Consider the following 19,725-nt stretch of genomic DNA (forward strand, 5'->3'; position numbering starts at 1 on the left):
AAAAAACTTTTTCACATTGTCATAATGGAGTATTTTGTGTAGAATTTTGAGGTAAGAGATTAAATTAATACAATTGGGAATGAGGCTGTAACTTGACAAAATGTGGAAAAAGTGAAGCGCTGTGAATACTTTCCGGATGTACTGTATGTGCCCTGGGATTGGCTGGCCACCGGTCCAGGGTGTACCCCGCCTCTCGCCCCAAATCAGGCTCCAGCATACCCCCACCCTAGTGAGGATAAGAGACATAGAAAATGAATGAATAACTAAACCATGTTGGTGTCATTCAACAGCTGTACTGTAATCTTACCTTGTCTAAGCTGTTGGGACCAAATTCTTGAGCGTCAACATCCTTCAGTATTCTGTTAAATGGATGGAGAATGCTGCACATGTAATTCATGTGGCAGCCAGAATATCTGTATTCATTAGTGCAGTCCAAAAAAGGAAAAGCAAGGCGATAGGGGCAGAAGGCATACCATGGAGCAGTCCAGAGACAAAGGAACTCCCAAAAACAGCTGGAGGAGGTCGCGGTCCACTGGGCAGTACACTGAAAAAAAATTTGGAGTGCCATTTACTTGAGAAAAGCTAGGTAACAATTTGCACGCACAATTCCCAAGCAACTTTTCCTTGGGAAATACTCTGGTCAAATTTACTTTTTTTGAATGAAAGAGGTACTCTTTGCTAGTAAATTTGACCCCAAACTACCTTTGAATCTACTTCAAAATCCATATAAATGTACTCGCTTTTCAGGATTGTTTAACTAGTTTTCCCTGACTTTATTTGGAGCAAATTATAAGTAATATTTACATGATTTAAGCTACCACCTACACCACTTTTCTAATATGATTGTGTAGTATTTTTTTAAGATGGCCTTCTTTGAATGAAATGATCTTAACACATCTTCTACAAAACATTATTTCAAACCAGAACAGCTTCACTGCATTTGTAGTAAAGCTGTATTTACTTCCAGATGACTGTGCACAAAAACACAACACAGCCACAGGTTGAGGCACCTGTGAAATGAATTCAACATTTCATAACTAAACCAAAGACCTGGGATTTATTCCCTTAATTGGGAATCGTATTATTAGAATGATTATTTTTTGACTTCCACTTTCCTCATGCAGGTATGGACTTCCCACACTAGTGTGCCAGTCGCCTCCTTCTGGACGTTTGGTGTCTACTATACACTCAATTGGAGTCCACCTGCAGTAAATTCAGTTGACTGGACATGATTTGGAAATACAATAACTGTCTATATAAGGTCCCACAGTTGACTGTGCATGTCAGAGCACAAACGCCAAGCATGAAGTCAAAAGAACTGTCTGTAGACCTGCGAGACAGGATTGTCTTGAGGCACAAATCTGGGGAAGGATACAGAAACATTTCTGCTGCTTTGAAGGTCCCAATGAGCACAGTGGCCCCCATTATTCGACCAGCCAGGATAGAAGGAAAAATGAATGCAGCAATATTTTCATCCAGGATATCTCTATATATTGTTGCATTCATTTTTCCTTCTATCCTGACTAGTCTGCCAGTTCCTGCTGCTGAAAAACATCCCCACAGCATGATGCTGCCACCACCATGCTTCACTGTAGGGATGGAGGCCACTGTGCTCATTGGGACCTTCAAAGCAGCAGAAATGTTTCTGTATCCTTCCCCAGATTTGTGCCTCAAGACAATCCTGTCTCGCAGGTCTACAGACAGTTCTTTTGACTTCATGCTTGGCGTTTGTGCTCTGACATGCACAGTCAACTGTGGGACCTTATATAGACAGTTATTATCTCAAGGATGATCAGTGGAAAAAAGATGCACCTGAGCTCAATTTTGAGCTTCATGGCAAAGGCTGTGAATACTTATGTAAATGTGATTTTTTTGTTTTCTATTTTTAATAAATTCAAAAAAGTAAAAAAAAAACTTTTTCACATTGTCATAATGGAGTATTTTGTGTAGAATTTTGAGGTAAGAGATTAAATTAATACAATTGGGAATGAGGCTGTAACTTGACAAAATGTGGAAAAAGTGAAGCGCTGTGAATACTTTCCGGATGCACTGTATGTGCCCTGGGATTGGCTGGCCACCGGTCCAGGGTGTACCCCGCCTCTCGCCCCAAATCAGGCTCCAGCATACCCCAACCCTAGTGAGGATAAGACATAGAAAAGAGTTTCTACCGGAGTGTCCACCAAACTTGACCTAAGAACCCAATGTAGCATGAAAACCAAATAAGACCTGAGACTAGTGTGCTTGGATATACGCAGCGCTCACTTTTGCATCACATCTGCCTCCCGTTTCTGCTGCTCAGTCGAGCGGTCGGAGTCTTTGGAAGTGAATTTAGCCTCATGATCACCACGAGGACATTTGCTCGGAATCAGCATCTGCAACAATTGCATGTGAAGTCTGGTGCGAGTTAAGACTAGAATGAGAGATCGCCTACCTTGAGTTCAGCTCGAAGAAGAATCTGACTCTCTGGGGAGGCGCCATCCAGATGGAACCACTGATCCAGGACCAGTTCTGGTTCCGAGAGCAGCTCTCTGATTGGGACGACTAAGGAACCCATGGGCAACGTCCAGCTGTGAGAGAGCTGGAGAAACAAAGTGTAAAGGTAGTAATACAAGTCAAGTTTGTTGATATCACATGGTGGAAATACTAAAAATAATATTGTTAACTTACCTTGACAACAACATTCTCTTCTCTAGGGTCATAAACCAGGAAGCAGAACGCCTCATTCCACTGAGGTGATGTCGTGCGATCACACACCTACAGCAAAGATGGACGTGTTAGTCCCGGATGCCAATACCCTGGTTATTATTTGGCTAGTTGCCACGCTTAGTAGTCTCACAGTAGTTTTGTGGGATGTTTTTCCAAGAAGCATATCCGCTCCCACTTTTGGCTCTTTTCCACTCTTTTCCACCTGTTGACACGCCACATGGGTCATAATAAAACACAGATCATGCCTCCTCAGTACCTCCTCGACTCACTTACTGGTAAACCATCTGCTTGTTCGATGAAGACAAACAAAAGTCCCACAGATGGAACGGCTTTGTTCTGGTAGGACTGCCTGGAGTAGAACTTGAGAATCTGAAGAGAATGGTTCGATATTAGTATTTTTTATAGTTGAATGAAGCATTAGTACGCTTTTTCTTCTTCTGGAAGCACCCCCCTTATCCAGTTGGTCTGCCTCCGAGGCTGTTGGAAGCCATTCCAGGATCAGGTGAACGCGACCTGACTTGACATCACTGAGCGTGTACTGATACACTGATACATAAAACACACACAATCCTTTGAATGCTTGAACAATTCAATGACAATAATATAAGCCGTTTCCATACCTGATCCGTGTACTGAGAATCAATTATGTCCTTCAGTTTGACCTTCAGCCTGCATGTTGAGAAACATGACAATTATTTCAACCACTTGATAATGGAATGGATTTCTTTTCTCTAATTCATGTTTATTTTTATTTATTTACACTGCAATATTTGATATTTATACATATATATTTAATATCATTTGCGTTCTACATGAATGTTCTAAATGATTCCAACCATATCAAATTCTACAACCTGTCTTTAATATACTGTAAGTGTGTGACATAATTTTTCTTGTGAATCGGACAATAAAGTGTAGATAAAGGAGGATGGCGGTGCTCTTCTCAATACTGGCATCGCTGCGCTGGAGGTAGTAAGCAGTATTATCAAGCAGTTGCAGTATGTGACAGTATCGATAATAACAACACTACTAATGTGTACTGGAAGCAGTACCTTCCCATAAAGTCATCCTTCATGTCCATGTCTTTATCAAACACCTCCAGATGTAACCTGATGGAGCAACAAAACTCATCATTTATCATCTGGTACATGTATTCATAATGTGACGAGTTGCTACTTTACTGTGGCCAGCAAGCTTTCTACAAATGGATTAAGGATTAAATATTCTAAAACAAAAGATGCAGATTGGGCATTGATACTTTTATGTTGAAAGAACTCAATTGTACATCAATAACTCCTGTAACCACAAATCTCACTCTCTCAATTTCTGCGGCAGTTTTTCCTTGTGTATGGAAGGCATCAGCTGTCATTCAATATATAAGAACGTAGATCCTTGTCCGTTTCCAATTTCAAACCAATCTTCGACTTGAAAAAAGGTTTTGACACTGTAAAGCATAGAATAACCTAAACCATGTTGGTGTCATTCAACAGCTGTACTGTAATCTTACATTGTCTAAGCTGTTGGGACCAAATTCTTGAGCGTCAACATCCTTCAGTATTCTGTTAAATGGATGGAGAATGCTGCACATGTAATTCATGTGGCAGCCAGAATATCTGTATTCATTAGTGCAGTCCAAAAAAGGAAAAGCAAGGCGATGGGGGCAGAAGGCATACCATGGAGCAGTCCAGAGACAAAAGAACTCCCAAAAACAGCTGGAGGAGGTCGCGGTCCACTGGGCAGTACACTGAAAAAAAATTTGGAGTGCCATTTACTTGAGAAAAGCTAGGTAACAATTTGCACGCACAATTCCCAAGCAACTTTTCCTTGGGAAATACTCTGGTCAAATTTACTTTTTTTGAATGAAAGAGGTACTCTTTGCTAGTAAATTTGACCCCAAACTACCTTTGAATCTACTTCAAAATCCATATAAATGTACTCGCTTTTCAGGATTGTTTAACTAGTTTTCCCTGACTTTATTTGGAGCAATTTATAAGTAATATTTACATGATTTAAGCGACCACCTACACCACTTTTCTAATATGATTGTGTAGTATTTTTTTTAAGATGGCCTTCTTTGAATGAAATGATCTTAACACATCTTCTACAAAACATTATTTCAAACCAGAACAGCTTCACTGCATTTGTACTAAAGCTGTATTTACTTCCAGATGGCGGTGCACAAAAACACAACACAGCCACAGGTTGAGGCACCTGTGAAATTAATTCAACATTTCATAACTAAACCAAAGACCTGGGATTTATTCCCTTAATTGGGAATCGTATTATTAGAATGATTATTTTTGACTTCCACTTTCCTCATGCAGGTATGGACTTCCCACACTAGTGTGCCAGTCGCCTCCTTCTGGACGTTTGGTGTCTACTATACACTCAGTTGGAGTCCACCTGCAGTAAATTCAGTTGATTGGACATGATTTGGAAATATAATAACTGTCTATATAAGGTCCCACAGTTGACTGTGCATGTCAGAGCACAAACGCCAAGCATGAAGTCAAAAGAACTGTCTGTAGACCAGCGAGACAGGATTGTCTTGAGGCACAAATCTGGGGAAGGATACAGAAACACTTCAGCTGCTTTGAAGGTCCCAATGAGCACAGTGGCCTCCATCCCTACAGTGAAGCATGGTGGTGGCAGCATCATGCAGCAGCAGCAGGAACTGGCAGACTAGTCAGGATAGAAGGAAAAATGAATGCAACAATATATAGAGATATCCTGGATGAAAATATTGCTGCATTCATTTTTCCTTCTATCCTGGCTAGTCGAATAATGGGGGCCACTGTGCTCATTGGGACCTTCAAAGCAGCAGAAATGTTTCTGTATCCTTCCCCAGATTTGTGCCTCAAGACAATCCTGTCTCGCAGGTCTACAGACAGTTCTTTTGACTTCATGCTTGGCGTTTGTGCTCTGACATGCACAGTCAACTGTGGGACCTTATATAGACAGTTATTATCTCAAGGATGATCAGTGGAAAAAAGATGCACCTGAGCTCAATTTTGAGCTTCATGGCAAAGGCTGTGAATACTTATGTAAATGTGATTTTTTTGTTTTCTATTTTTAATAAATTCAAAAAAGTAAAAAAAAAAAACTTTTTCACATTGTCATAATGGAGTATTTTGTGTAGAATTTTGAGGTAAGAGATTAAATTAATACAATTGGGAATGAGGCTGTAACTTGACAAAATGTGGAAAAAGTGAAGCGCTGTGAATACTTTCCGGATGTACTGTATGTGCCCTGGGATTGGCTGGCCACCGGTCCAGGGTGTACCCCGCCTCTCGCCCCAAATCAGGCTCCAGCATACCCCCACCCTAGTGAGGATAAGAGACATAGAAAATGAATGAATAACTAAACCATGTTGGTGTCATTCAACAGCTGTACTGTAATCTTACCTTGTCTAAGCTGTTGGGACCAAATTCTTGAGCGTCAACATCCTTCAGTATTCTGTTAAATGGATGGAGAATGCTGCACATGTAATTCATGTGGCAGCCAGAATATCTGTATTCATTAGTGCAGTCCAAAAAAGGAAAAGCAAGGCGATAGGGGCAGAAGGCATACCATGGAGCAGTCCAGAGACAAAGGAACTCCCAAAAACAGCTGGAGGAGGTCGCGGTCCACTGGGCAGTACACTGAAAAAAAATTTGGAGTGCCATTTACTTGAGAAAAGCTAGGTAACAATTTGCACGCACAATTCCCAAGCAACTTTTCCTTGGGAAATACTCTGGTCAAATTTACTTTTTTTGAATGAAAGAGGTACTCTTTGCTAGTAAATTTGACCCCAAACTACCTTTGAATCTACTTCAAAATCCATATAAATGTACTCGCTTTTCAGGATTGTTTAACTAGTTTTCCCTGACTTTATTTGGAGCAAATTATAAGTAATATTTACATGATTTAAGCTACCACCTACACCACTTTTCTAATATGATTGTGTAGTATTTTTTTAAGATGGCCTTCTTTGAATGAAATGATCTTAACACATCTTCTACAAAACATTATTTCAAACCAGAACAGCTTCACTGCATTTGTAGTAAAGCTGTATTTACTTCCAGATGACTGTGCACAAAAACACAACACAGCCACAGGTTGAGGCACCTGTGAAATGAATTCAACATTTCATAACTAAACCAAAGACCTGGGATTTATTCCCTTAATTGGGAATCGTATTATTAGAATGATTATTTTTTGACTTCCACTTTCCTCATGCAGGTATGGACTTCCCACACTAGTGTGCCAGTCGCCTCCTTCTGGACGTTTGGTGTCTACTATACACTCAATTGGAGTCCACCTGCAGTAAATTCAGTTGACTGGACATGATTTGGAAATACAATAACTGTCTATATAAGGTCCCACAGTTGACTGTGCATGTCAGAGCACAAACGCCAAGCATGAAGTCAAAAGAACTGTCTGTAGACCTGCGAGACAGGATTGTCTTGAGGCACAAATCTGGGGAAGGATACAGAAACATTTCTGCTGCTTTGAAGGTCCCAATGAGCACAGTGGCCCCCATTATTCGACCAGCCAGGATAGAAGGAAAAATGAATGCAGCAATATTTTCATCCAGGATATCTCTATATATTGTTGCATTCATTTTTCCTTCTATCCTGACTAGTCTGCCAGTTCCTGCTGCTGAAAAACATCCCCACAGCATGATGCTGCCACCACCATGCTTCACTGTAGGGATGGAGGCCACTGTGCTCATTGGGACCTTCAAAGCAGCAGAAATGTTTCTGTATCCTTCCCCAGATTTGTGCCTCAAGACAATCCTGTCTCGCAGGTCTACAGACAGTTCTTTTGACTTCATGCTTGGCGTTTGTGCTCTGACATGCACAGTCAACTGTGGGACCTTATATAGACAGTTATTATCTCAAGGATGATCAGTGGAAAAAAGATGCACCTGAGCTCAATTTTGAGCTTCATGGCAAAGGCTGTGAATACTTATGTAAATGTGATTTTTTTGTTTTCTATTTTTAATAAATTCAAAAAAGTAAAAAAAAAACTTTTTCACATTGTCATAATGGAGTATTTTGTGTAGAATTTTGAGGTAAGAGATTAAATTAATACAATTGGGAATGAGGCTGTAACTTGACAAAATGTGGAAAAAGTGAAGCGCTGTGAATACTTTCCGGATGCACTGTATGTGCCCTGGGATTGGCTGGCCACCGGTCCAGGGTGTACCCCGCCTCTCGCCCCAAATCAGGCTCCAGCATACCCCAACCCTAGTGAGGATAAGACATAGAAAAGAGTTTCTACCGGAGTGTCCACCAAACTTGACCTAAGAACCCAATGTAGCATGAAAACCAAATAAGACCTGAGACTAGTGTGCTTGGATATACGCAGCGCTCACTTTTGCATCACATCTGCCTCCCGTTTCTGCTGCTCAGTCGAGCGGTCGGAGTCTTTGGAAGTGAATTTAGCCTCATGATCACCACGAGGACATTTGCTCGGAATCAGCATCTGCAACAATTGCATGTGAAGTCTGGTGCGAGTTAAGACTAGAATGAGAGATCGCCTACCTTGAGTTCAGCTCGAAGAAGAATCTGACTCTCTGGGGAGGCGCCATCCAGATGGAACCACTGATCCAGGACCAGTTCTGGTTCCGAGAGCAGCTCTCTGATTGGGACGACTAAGGAACCCATGGGCAACGTCCAGCTGTGAGAGAGCTGGAGAAACAAAGTGTAAAGGTAGTAATACAAGTCAAGTTTGTTGATATCACATGGTGGAAATACTAAAAATAATATTGTTAACTTACCTTGACAACAACATTCTCTTCTCTAGGGTCATAAACCAGGAAGCAGAACGCCTCATTCCACTGAGGTGATGTCGTGCGATCACACACCTACAGCAAAGATGGACGTGTTAGTCCCGGATGCCAATACCCTGGTTATTATTTGGCTAGTTGCCACGCTTAGTAGTCTCACAGTAGTTTTGTGGGATGTTTTTCCAAGAAGCATATCCGCTCCCACTTTTGGCTCTTTTCCACTCTTTTCCACCTGTTGACACGCCACATGGGTCATAATAAAACACAGATCATGCCTCCTCAGTACCTCCTCGACTCACTTACTGGTAAACCATCTGCTTGTTCGATGAAGACAAACAAAAGTCCCACAGATGGAACGGCTTTGTTCTGGTAGGACTGCCTGGAGTAGAACTTGAGAATCTGAAGAGAATGGTTCGATATTAGTATTTTTTATAGTTGAATGAAGCATTAGTACGCTTTTTCTTCTTCTGGAAGCACCCCCCTTATCCAGTTGGTCTGCCTCCGAGGCTGTTGGAAGCCATTCCAGGATCAGGTGAACGCGACCTGACTTGACATCACTGAGCGTGTACTGATACACTGATACATAAAACACACACAATCCTTTGAATGCTTGAACAATTCAATGACAATAATATAAGCCGTTTCCATACCTGATCCGTGTACTGAGAATCAATTATGTCCTTCAGTTTGACCTTCAGCCTGCATGTTGAGAAACATGACAATTATTTCAACCACTTGATAATGGAATGGATTTCTTTTCTCTAATTCATGTTTATTTTTATTTATTTACACTGCAATATTTGATATTTATACATATATATTTAATATCATTTGCGTTCTACATGAATGTTCTAAATGATTCCAACCATATCAAATTCTACAACCTGTCTTTAATATACTGTAAGTGTGTGACATAATTTTTCTTGTGAATCGGACAATAAAGTGTAGATAAAGGAGGATGGCGGTGCTCTTCTCAATACTGGCATCGCTGCGCTGGAGGTAGTAAGCAGTATTATCAAGCAGTTGCAGTATGTGACAGTATCGATAATAACAACACTACTAATGTGTACTGGAAGCAGTACCTTCCCATAAAGTCATCCTTCATGTCCATGTCTTTATCAAACACCTCCAGATGTAACCTGATGGAGCAACAAAACTCATCATTTATCATCTGGTACATGTATTCATAATGTGACGAGTTGCTACTTTACTGTGGCCAGCAAGCTTTCTACAAATGGATTAAGGATTAAATATTCTAAAACAAAAGATGCAGATTGGGCATTGATACTTTTATGTTGAAAGAACTCAATTGTACATCAATAACTCCTGTAACCACAAATCTCACTCTCTCAATTTCTGCGGCAGTTTTTCCTTGTGTATGGAAGGCATCAGCTGTCATTCAATATATAAGAACGTAGATCCTTGTCCGTTTCCAATTTCAAACCAATCTTCGACTTGAAAAAAGGTTTTGACACTGTAAAGCATAGAATAACCTAAACCATGTTGGTGTCATTCAACAGCTGTACTGTAATCTTACCTTGTCTAAGCTGTTGGGACCAAATTCTTGAGCGTCAACATCCTTCAGTATTCTGTTAAATGGATGGAGAATGCTGCACATGTAATTCATGTGGCAGCCAGAATATCTGTATTCATTAGTGCAGTCCAAAAAAGGAAAAGCAAGGCGATGGGGGCAGAAGGCATACCATGGAGCAGTCCAGAGACAAAAGAACTCCCAAAATCAGCTGGAGGAGGTCGCGGTCCACTGGGCAGTACACTGAAAAAAAATTTGGAGTGCCATTTACTTGAGCAAAGCTAGGTAACAATTTGCACGCACAATTCCCAAGCAACTTTTCCTTGGGAAATACTCTGGTCAAATTTACTTTTTTTGAATGAAAAAGGTACTCTTTGCTAGTAAATTTGACCCCAAACTACCTTTGAATCTACTTCAAAATCCATATAAATGTACTCGCTTTTCAGGATTGTTTAACTAGTTTTCCCTGACTTTATTTGGAGCAAATTATAAGTAATATTTACATGATTTAAGCTACCACCTACACCACTTTTCTAATATGATTGTGTAGTATTTTTTTTAAGATGGCCTTCTTTGAATGAAATGATCTTAACACATCTTCTACAAAACATTATTTCAAACCAGAACAGCTTCACTGCATTTGTACTAAAGCTGTATTTACTTCCAGATGGCGGTGCACAAAAACACAACACAGCCACAGGTTGAGGCACCTGTGAAATTAATTCAACATTTCATAACTAAACCAAAGACCTGGGATTTATTCCCTTAATTGGGAATCGTATTATTAGAATGATTATTTTTGACTTCCACTTTCCTCATGCAGGTATGGACTTCCCACACTAGTGTGCCAGTCGCCTCCTTCTGGACGTTTGGTGTCTACTATACACTCAGTTGGAGTCCACCTGCAGTAAATTCAGTTGATTGGACATGATTTGGAAATATAATAACTGTCTATATAAGGTCCCACAGTTGACTGTGCATGTCAGAGCACAAACGCCAAGCATGAAGTCAAAAGAACTGTCTGTAGACCAGCGAGACAGGATTGTCTTGAGGCACAAATCTGGGGAAGGATACAGAAACACTTCAGCTGCTTTGAAGGTCCCAATGAGCACAGTGGCCTCCATCCCTACAGTGAAGCATGGTGGTGGCAGCATCATGCAGCAGCAGCAGGAACTGGCAGACTAGTCAGGATAGAAGGAAAAATGAATGCAACAATATATAGAGATATCCTGGATGAAAATATTGCTGCATTCATTTTTCCTTCTATCCTGGCTAGTCGAATAATGGGGGCCACTGTGCTCATTGGGACCTTCAAAGCAGCAGAAATGTTTCTGTATCCTTCCCCAGATTTGTGCCTCAAGACAATCCTGTCTCGCAGGTCTACAGACAGTTCTTTTGACTTCATGCTTGGCGTTTGTGCTCTGACATGCACAGTCAACTGTGGGACCTTATATAGACAGTTATTATCTCAAGGATGATCAGTGGAAAAAAGATGCACCTGAGCTCAATTTTGAGCTTCATGGCAAAGGCTGTGAATACTTATGTAAATGTGATTTTTTTGTTTTCTATTTTTAATAAATTCAAAAAAGTAAAAAAAAAAAACTTTTTCACATTGTCATAATGGAGTATTTTGTGTAGAATTTTGAGGTAAGAGATTAAATTAATACAATTGGGAATGAGGCTGTAACTTGACAAAATGTGGAAAAAGTGAAGCGCTGTGAATACTTTCCGGATGTACTGTATGTGCCCTGGGATTGGCTGGCCACCGGTCCAGGGTGTACCCCGCCTCTCGCCCCAAATCAGGCTCCAGCATACCCCCACCCTAGTGAGGATAAGAGACATAGAAAATGAATGAATAACTAAACCATGTTGGTGTCATTCAACAGCTGTACTGTAATCTTACCTTGTCTAAGCTGTTGGGACCAAATTCTTGAGCGTCAACATCCTTCAGTATTCTGTTAAATGGATGGAGAATGCTGCACATGTAATTCATGTGGCAGCCAGAATATCTGTATTCATTAGTGCAGTCCAAAAAAGGAAAAGCAAGGCGATAGGGGCAGAAGGCATACCATGGAGCAGTCCAGAGACAAAGGAACTCCCAAAAACAGCTGGAGGAGGTCGCGGTCCACTGGGCAGTACACTGAAAAAAAATTTGGAGTGCCATTTACTTGAGAAAAGCTAGGTAACAATTTGCACGCACAATTCCCAAGCAACTTTTCCTTGGGAAATACTCTGGTCAAATTTACTTTTTTTGAATGAAAGAGGTACTCTTTGCTAGTAAATTTGACCCCAAACTACCTTTGAATCTACTTCAAAATCCATATAAATGTACTCGCTTTTCAGGATTGTTTCACTAGTTTTCCCTGACTTTATTTGGAGCAAATTATAAGTAATATTTACATGATTTAAGCTACCACCTACACCACTTTTCTAATATGATTGTGTAGTATTTTTTTAAGATGGCCTTCTTTGAATGAAATGATCTTAACACATCTTCTACAAAACATTATTTCAAACCAGAACAGCTTCACTGCATTTGTAGTAAAGCTGTATTTACTTCCAGATGACTGTGCACAAAAACACAACACAGCCACAGGTTGAGGCACCTGTGAAATGAATTCAACATTTCATAACTAAACCAAAGACCTGGGATTTATTCCCTTAATTGGGAATCGTATTATTAGAATGATTATTTTTTGACTTCCACTTTCCTCATGCAGGTATGGACTTCCCACACTAGTGTGCCAGTCGCCTCCTTCTGGACGTTTGGTGTCTACTATACACTCAATTGGAGTCCACCTGCAGTAAATTCAGTTGACTGGACATGATTTGGAAATACAATAACTGTCTATATAAGGTCCCACAGTTGACTGTGCATGTCAGAGCACAAACGCCAAGCATGAAGTCAAAAGAACTGTCTGTAGACCTGCGAGACAGGATTGTCTTGAGGCACAAATCTGGGGAAGGATACAGAAACATTTCTGCTGCTTTGAAGGTCCCAATGAGCACAGTGGCCCCCATTATTCGACCAGCCAGGATAGAAGGAAAAATGAATGCAGCAATATTTTCATCCAGGATATCTCTATATATTGTTGCATTCATTTTTCCTTCTATCCTGACTAGTCTGCCAGTTCCTGCTGCTGAAAAACATCCCCACAGCATGATGCTGCCACCACCATGCTTCACTGTAGGGATGGAGGCCACTGTGCTCATTGGGACCTTCAAAGCAGCAGAAATGTTTCTGTATCCTTCCCCAGATTTGTGCCTCAAGACAATCCTGTCTCGCAGGTCTACAGACAGTTCTTTTGACTTCATGCTTGGCGTTTGTGCTCTGACATGCACAGTCAACTGTGGGACCTTATATAGACAGTTATTATCTCAAGGATGATCAGTGGAAAAAAGATGCACCTGAGCTCAATTTTGAGCTTCATGGCAAAGGCTGTGAATACTTATGTAAATGTGATTTTTTTGTTTTCTATTTTTAATAAATTCAAAAAAGTAAAAAAAAAACTTTTTCACATTGTCATAATGGAGTATTTTGTGTAGAATTTTGAGGTAAGAGATTAAATTAATACAATTGGGAATGAGGCTGTAACTTGACAAAATGTGGAAAAAGTGAAGCGCTGTGAATACTTTCCGGATGCACTGTATGTGCCCTGGGATTGGCTGGCCACCGGTCCAGGGTGTACCCCGCCTCTCGCCCCAAATCAGGCTCCAGCATACCCCAACCCTAGTGAGGATAAGACATAGAAAAGAGTTTCTACCGGAGTGTCCACCAAAAATGACCTAAGAACCCAATGTAGCATGAAAACCAAATAAGACCTGAGACTAGTGTGCTTGGATATACGCAGCGCTCACTTTTGCATCACATCTGCCTCCCGTTTCTGCTGCTCAGTCGAGCGGTCGGAGTCTTTGGAAGTGAATTTAGCCTCATGATCACCACGAGGACATTTGCTCGGAATCAGCATCTGCAACAATTGCATGTGAAGTCTGGTGCGAGTTAAGACTAGAATGAGAGATCGCCTACCTTGAGTTCAGCTCGAAGAAGAATCTGACTCTCTGGGGAGGCGCCATCCAGATGGAACCACTGATCCAGGACCAGTTCTGGTTCCGAGAGCAGCTCTCTGATTGGGACGACTAAGGAACCCATGGGCAACGTCCAGCTGTGAGAGAGCTGGAGAAACAAAGTGTAAAGGTAGTAATACAAGTCAAGTTTGTTGATATCACATGGTGGAAATACTAAAAATAATATTGTTAACTTACCTTGACAACAACATTCTCTTCTCTAGGGTCATAAACCAGGAAGCAGAACGCCTCATTCCACTGAGGTGATGTCGTGCGATCACACACCTACAGCAAAGATGGACGTGTTAGTCCCGGATGCCAATACCCTGGTTATTATTTGGCTAGTTGCCACGCTTAGTAGTCTCACAGTAGTTTTGTGGGATGTTTTTCCAAGAAGCATATCCGCTCCCACTTTTGGCTCTTTTCCACTCTTTTCCACCTGTTGACACGCCACATGGGTCATAATAAAACACAGATCATGCCTCCTCAGTACCTCCTCGACTCACTTACTGGTAAACCATCTGCTTGTTCGATGAAGACAAACAAAAGTCCCACAGATGGAACGGCTTTGTTCTGGTAGGACTGCCTGGAGTAGAACTTGAGAATCTGAAGAGAATGGTTCGATATTAGTATTTTTTATAGTTGAATGAAGCATTAGTACGCTTTTTCTTCTTCTGGAAGCACCCCCCTTATCCAGTTGGTCTGCCTCCGAGGCTGTTGGAAGCCATTCCAGGATCAGGTGAACGCGACCTGACTTGACATCACTGAGCGTGTACTGATACACTGATACATAAAACACACACAATCCTTTGAATGCTTGAACAATTCAATGACAATAATATAAGCCGTTTCCATACCTGATCCGTGTACTGAGAATCAATTATGTCCTTCAGTTTGACCTTCAGCCTGCATGTTGAGAAACATGACAATTATTTCAACCACTTGATAATGGAATGGATTTCTTTTCTCTAATTCATGTTTATTTTTATTTATTTACACTGCAATATTTGATATTTATACATATATATTTAATATCATTTGCGTTCTACATGAATGTTCTAAATGATTCCAACCATATCAAATTCTACAACCTGTCTTTAATATACTGTAAGTGTGTGACATAATTTTTCTTGTGAATCGGACAATAAAGTGTAGATAAAGGAGGATGGCGGTGCTCTTCTCAATACTGGCATCGCTGCGCTGGAGGTAGTAAGCAGTATTATCAAGCAGTTGCAGTATGTGACAGTATCGATAATAACAACACTACTAATGTGTACTGGAAGCAGTACCTTCCCATAAAGTCATCCTTCATGTCCATGTCTTTATCAAACACCTCCAGATGTAACCTGATGGAGCAACAAAACTCATCATTTATCATCTGGTACATGTATTCATAATGTGACGAGTTGCTACTTTACTGTGGCCAGCAAGCTTTCTACAAATGGATTAAGGATTAAATATTCTAAAACAAAAGATGCAGATTGGGCATTGATACTTTTATGTTGAAAGAACTCAATTGTACATCAATAACTCCTGTAACCACAAATCTCACTCTCTCAATTTCTGCGGCAGTTTTTCCTTGTGTATGGAAGGCATCAGCTGTCATTCAATATATAAGAACGTAGATCCTTGTCCGTTTCCAATTTCAAACCAATCTTCGACTTGAAAAAAGGTTTTGACACTGTAAAGCATAGAATAACCTAAACCATGTTGGTGTCATTCAACAGCTGTACTGTAATCTTACCTTGTCTAAGCTGTTGGGACCAAATTCTTGAGCGTCAACATCCTTCAGTATTCTGTTAAATGGATGGAGAATGCTGCACATGTAATTCATGTGGCAGCCAGAATATCTGTATTCATTAGTGCAGTCCAAAAAAGGAAAAGCAAGGCGATGGGGGCAGAAGGCATACCATGGAGCAGTCCAGAGACAAAAGAACTCCCAAAATCAGCTGGAGGAGGTCGCGGTCCACTGGGCAGTACACTGAAAAAAAATTTGGAGTGCCATTTACTTGAGCAAAGCTAGGTAACAATTTGCACGCACAATTCCCAAGCAACTTTTCCTTGGGAAATACTCTGGTCAAATTTACTTTTTTTGAATGAAAAAGGTACTCTTTGCTAGTAAATTTGACCCCAAACTACCTTTGAATCTACTTCAAAATCCATATAAATGTACTCGCTTTTCAGGATTGTTTAACTAGTTTTCCCTGACTTTATTTGGAGCAAATTATAAGTAATATTTACATGATTTAAGCTACCACCTACACCACTTTTCTAATATGATTGTGTAGTATTTTTTTTAAGATGGCCTTCTTTGAATGAAATGATCTTAACACATCTTCTACAAAACATTATTTCAAACCAGAACAGCTTCACTGCATTTGTACTAAAGCTGTATTTACTTCCAGATGGCGGTGCACAAAAACACAACACAGCCACAGGTTGAGGCACCTGTGAAATTAATTCAACATTTCATAACTAAACCAAAGACCTGGGATTTATTCCCTTAATTGGGAATCGTATTATTAGAATGATTATTTTTGACTTCCACTTTCCTCATGCAGGTATGGACTTCCCACACTAGTGTGCCAGTCGCCTCCTTCTGGACGTTTGGTGTCTACTATACACTCAGTTGGAGTCCACCTGCAGTAAATTCAGTTGATTGGACATGATTTGGAAATATAATAACTGTCTATATAAGGTCCCACAGTTGACTGTGCATGTCAGAGCACAAACGCCAAGCATGAAGTCAAAAGAACTGTCTGTAGACCAGCGAGACAGGATTGTCTTGAGGCACAAATCTGGGGAAGGATACAGAAACACTTCAGCTGCTTTGAAGGTCCCAATGAGCACAGTGGCCTCCATCCCTACAGTGAAGCATGGTGGTGGCAGCATCATGCAGCAGCAGCAGGAACTGGCAGACTAGTCAGGATAGAAGGAAAAATGAATGCAACAATATATAGAGATATCCTGGATGAAAATATTGCTGCATTCATTTTTCCTTCTATCCTGGCTAGTCGAATAATGGGGGCCACTGTGCTCATTGGGACCTTCAAAGCAGCAGAAATGTTTCTGTATCCTTCCCCAGATTTGTGCCTCAAGACAATCCTGTCTCGCAGGTCTACAGACAGTTCTTTTGACTTCATGCTTGGCGTTTGTGCTCTGACATGCACAGTCAACTGTGGGACCTTATATAGACAGTTATTATCTCAAGGATGATCAGTGGAAAAAAGATGCACCTGAGCTCAATTTTGAGCTTCATGGCAAAGGCTGTGAATACTTATGTAAATGTGATTTTTTTGTTTTCTATTTTTAATAAATTCAAAAAAGTAAAAAAAAAAAACTTTTTCACATTGTCATAATGGAGTATTTTGTGTAGAATTTTGAGGTAAGAGATTAAATTAATACAATTGGGAATGAGGCTGTAACTTGACAAAATGTGGAAAAAGTGAAGCGCTGTGAATACTTTCCGGATGTACTGTATGTGCCCTGGGATTGGCTGGCCACCGGTCCAGGGTGTACCCCGCCTCTCGCCCCAAATCAGGCTCCAGCATACCCCCACCCTAGTGAGGATAAGAGACATAGAAAATGAATGAATAACTAAACCATGTTGGTGTCATTCAACAGCTGTACTGTAATCTTACCTTGTCTAAGCTGTTGGGACCAAATTCTTGAGCGTCAACATCCTTCAGTATTCTGTTAAATGGATGGAGAATGCTGCACATGTAATTCATGTGGCAGCCAGAATATCTGTATTCATTAGTGCAGTCCAAAAAAGGAAAAGCAAGGCGATAGGGGCAGAAGGCATACCATGGAGCAGTCCAGAGACAAAGGAACTCCCAAAAACAGCTGGAGGAGGTCGCGGTCCACTGGGCAGTACACTGAAAAAAAATTTGGAGTGCCATTTACTTGAGAAAAGCTAGGTAACAATTTGCACGCACAATTCCCAAGCAACTTTTCCTTGGGAAATACTCTGGTCAAATTTACTTTTTTTGAATGAAAGAGGTACTCTTTGCTAGTAAATTTGACCCCAAACTACCTTTGAATCTACTTCAAAATCCATATAAATGTACTCGCTTTTCAGGATTGTTTCACTAGTTTTCCCTGACTTTATTTGGAGCAAATTATAAGTAATATTTACATGATTTAAGCTACCACCTACACCACTTTTCTAATATGATTGTGTAGTATTTTTTTAAGATGGCCTTCTTTGAATGAAATGATCTTAACACATCTTCTACAAAACATTATTTCAAACCAGAACAGCTTCACTGCATTTGTAGTAAAGCTGTATTTACTTCCAGATGACTGTGCACAAAAACACAACACAGCCACAGGTTGAGGCACCTGTGAAATGAATTCAACATTTCATAACTAAACCAAAGACCTGGGATTTATTCCCTTAATTGGGAATCGTATTATTAGAATGATTATTTTTTGACTTCCACTTTCCTCATGCAGGTATGGACTTCCCACACTAGTGTGCCAGTCGCCTCCTTCTGGACGTTTGGTGTCTACTATACACTCAATTGGAGTCCACCTGCAGTAAATTCAGTTGACTGGACATGATTTGGAAATACAATAACTGTCTATATAAGGTCCCACAGTTGACTGTGCATGTCAGAGCACAAACGCCAAGCATGAAGTCAAAAGAACTGTCTGTAGACCTGCGAGACAGGATTGTCTTGAGGCACAAATCTGGGGAAGGATACAGAAACATTTCTGCTGCTTTGAAGGTCCCAATGAGCACAGTGGCCCCCATTATTCGACCAGCCAGGATAGAAGGAAAAATGAATGCAGCAATATTTTCATCCAGGATATCTCTATATATTGTTGCATTCATTTTTCCTTCTATCCTGACTAGTCTGCCAGTTCCTGCTGCTGAAAAACATCCCCACAGCATGATGCTGCCACCACCATGCTTCACTGTAGGGATGGAGGCCACTGTGCTCATTGGGACCTTCAAAGCAGCAGAAATGTTTCTGTATCCTTCCCCAGATTTGTGCCTCAAGACAATCCTGTCTCGCAGGTCTACAGACAGTTCTTTTGACTTCATGCTTGGCGTTTGTGCTCTGACATGCACAGTCAACTGTGGGACCTTATATAGACAGTTATTATCTCAAGGATGATCAGTGGAAAAAAGATGCACCTGAGCTCAATTTTGAGCTTCATGGCAAAGGCTGTGAATACTTATGTAAATGTGATTTTTTTGTTTTCTATTTTTAATAAATTCAAAAAAGTAAAAAAAAAAACTTTTTCACATTGTCATAATGGAGTATTTTGTGTAGAATTTTGAGGTAAGAGATTAAATTAATACAATTGGGAATGAGGCTGTAACTTGACAAAATGTGGAAAAAGTGAAGCGCTGTGAATACTTTCCGGATGTACTGTATGTGCCCTGGGATTGGCTGGCCACCGGTCCAGGGTGTACCCCGCCTCTCGCCCCAAATCAGGCTCCAGCATACCCCCACCCTAGTGAGGATAAGAGACATAGAAAATGAATGAATAACTAAACCATGTTGGTGTCATTCAACAGCTGTACTGTAATCTTACCTTGTCTAAGCTGTTGGGACCAAATTCTTGAGCGTCAACATCCTTCAGTATTCTGTTAAATGGATGGAGAATGCTGCACATGTAATTCATGTGGCAGCCA

At 40.7% G+C, this 19,725-nt stretch overlaps 3 protein-coding genes across 3 annotated transcripts; all 3 read right to left on the reverse strand.

Moving 5' to 3' along the window:
- Positions 1-1,972: 1,972 nt before the first annotated feature.
- Positions 1,973-6,184, reverse strand: LOC144898481 (extended synaptotagmin-1-like). Its single transcript, XM_078790488.1, has 10 exons — positions 6,111-6,184; positions 3,759-3,815; positions 3,327-3,375; positions 2,980-3,075; positions 2,837-2,908; positions 2,668-2,754; positions 2,432-2,578; positions 2,263-2,372; positions 2,038-2,134; positions 1,973-1,993 (listed from the first exon to the last, which is right to left on the reverse strand). The coding sequence occupies exons 2-10, from the start codon at positions 3,785-3,787 to the stop codon at positions 1,973-1,975; spliced, it is 708 nt and encodes a 235-aa protein (XP_078646614.1). The 5' UTR covers positions 3,788-3,815; positions 6,111-6,184.
- Positions 6,185-7,797: 1,613 nt separating this feature from the next.
- On the reverse strand, positions 7,798-11,022 carry LOC144898453 (extended synaptotagmin-1-like). The gene is made up of 10 exons (XM_078790439.1): positions 10,183-11,022; positions 10,017-10,089; positions 9,562-9,618; positions 9,130-9,178; positions 8,783-8,878; positions 8,640-8,711; positions 8,471-8,557; positions 8,235-8,381; positions 8,030-8,175; positions 7,798-7,937 (listed from the first exon to the last, which is right to left on the reverse strand). Exons 3-9 carry the CDS (start codon positions 9,588-9,590, stop codon positions 8,062-8,064), a joined length of 594 nt encoding a protein of 197 aa, XP_078646565.1. The 5' UTR covers positions 9,591-9,618; positions 10,017-10,089; positions 10,183-11,022; the 3' UTR covers positions 7,798-7,937; positions 8,030-8,061.
- Positions 11,023-13,600: 2,578 nt separating this feature from the next.
- LOC144898454 (extended synaptotagmin-1-like) lies at positions 13,601-16,825 on the reverse strand. Its single transcript, XM_078790440.1, has 10 exons — positions 15,986-16,825; positions 15,820-15,892; positions 15,365-15,421; positions 14,933-14,981; positions 14,586-14,681; positions 14,443-14,514; positions 14,274-14,360; positions 14,038-14,184; positions 13,833-13,978; positions 13,601-13,740 (listed from the first exon to the last, which is right to left on the reverse strand). Exons 3-9 carry the CDS (start codon positions 15,391-15,393, stop codon positions 13,865-13,867), a joined length of 594 nt encoding a protein of 197 aa, XP_078646566.1. The 5' UTR covers positions 15,394-15,421; positions 15,820-15,892; positions 15,986-16,825; the 3' UTR covers positions 13,601-13,740; positions 13,833-13,864.
- Positions 16,826-19,725: the final 2,900 nt, after the last annotated feature.

Source organism: Doryrhamphus excisus, linkage group LG5 (assembly GCF_037039965.1).
Source record: "Doryrhamphus excisus strain RoL-2023G ecotype Guam linkage group LG5, RoL_Dexc_Guam_v1.1, whole genome shotgun sequence".
Lineage (NCBI taxonomy): Eukaryota > Metazoa > Chordata > Actinopteri > Syngnathiformes > Syngnathidae > Doryrhamphus > Doryrhamphus excisus.

Bases quoted from the DNA above. Each gene is read 5' to 3' on its own strand.
- LOC144898481 (XM_078790488.1), bottom strand. From the start codon at position 3,787: ATGGACATGAAGGATGACTTTATGGGAAG. The intron at 2,373-2,431 runs GTAGGCGATCTC...CAATTGTTGCAG, and splicing joins TTCTTCGAGCTGAACTCAAG to ATGCTGATTCCGAGCAAATG. The intron at 2,135-2,262 runs GTGAGCGCTGCG...TATCCTCACTAG, and splicing joins GAGGCAGATGTGATGCAAAA to GGTTGGGGTATGCTGGAGCC.
- LOC144898453 (XM_078790439.1), bottom strand. From the start codon at position 9,590: ATGGACATGAAGGATGACTTTATGGGAAG. The intron at 9,179-9,561 runs GTACTGCTTCCA...CTCAACATGCAG, and splicing joins AAGGATGACTTTATGGGAAG to GCTGAAGGTCAAACTGAAGG. The intron at 8,176-8,234 runs GTAGGCGATCTC...CAATTGTTGCAG, and splicing joins TTCTTCGAGCTGAACTCAAG to ATGCTGATTCCGAGCAAATG.
- LOC144898454 (XM_078790440.1), bottom strand. From the start codon at position 15,393: ATGGACATGAAGGATGACTTTATGGGAAG. The intron at 14,982-15,364 runs GTACTGCTTCCA...CTCAACATGCAG, and splicing joins AAGGATGACTTTATGGGAAG to GCTGAAGGTCAAACTGAAGG. The intron at 14,682-14,932 runs GTATGGAAACGG...CATTCTCTTCAG, and splicing joins ATTCTCAGTACACGGATCAG to ATTCTCAAGTTCTACTCCAG.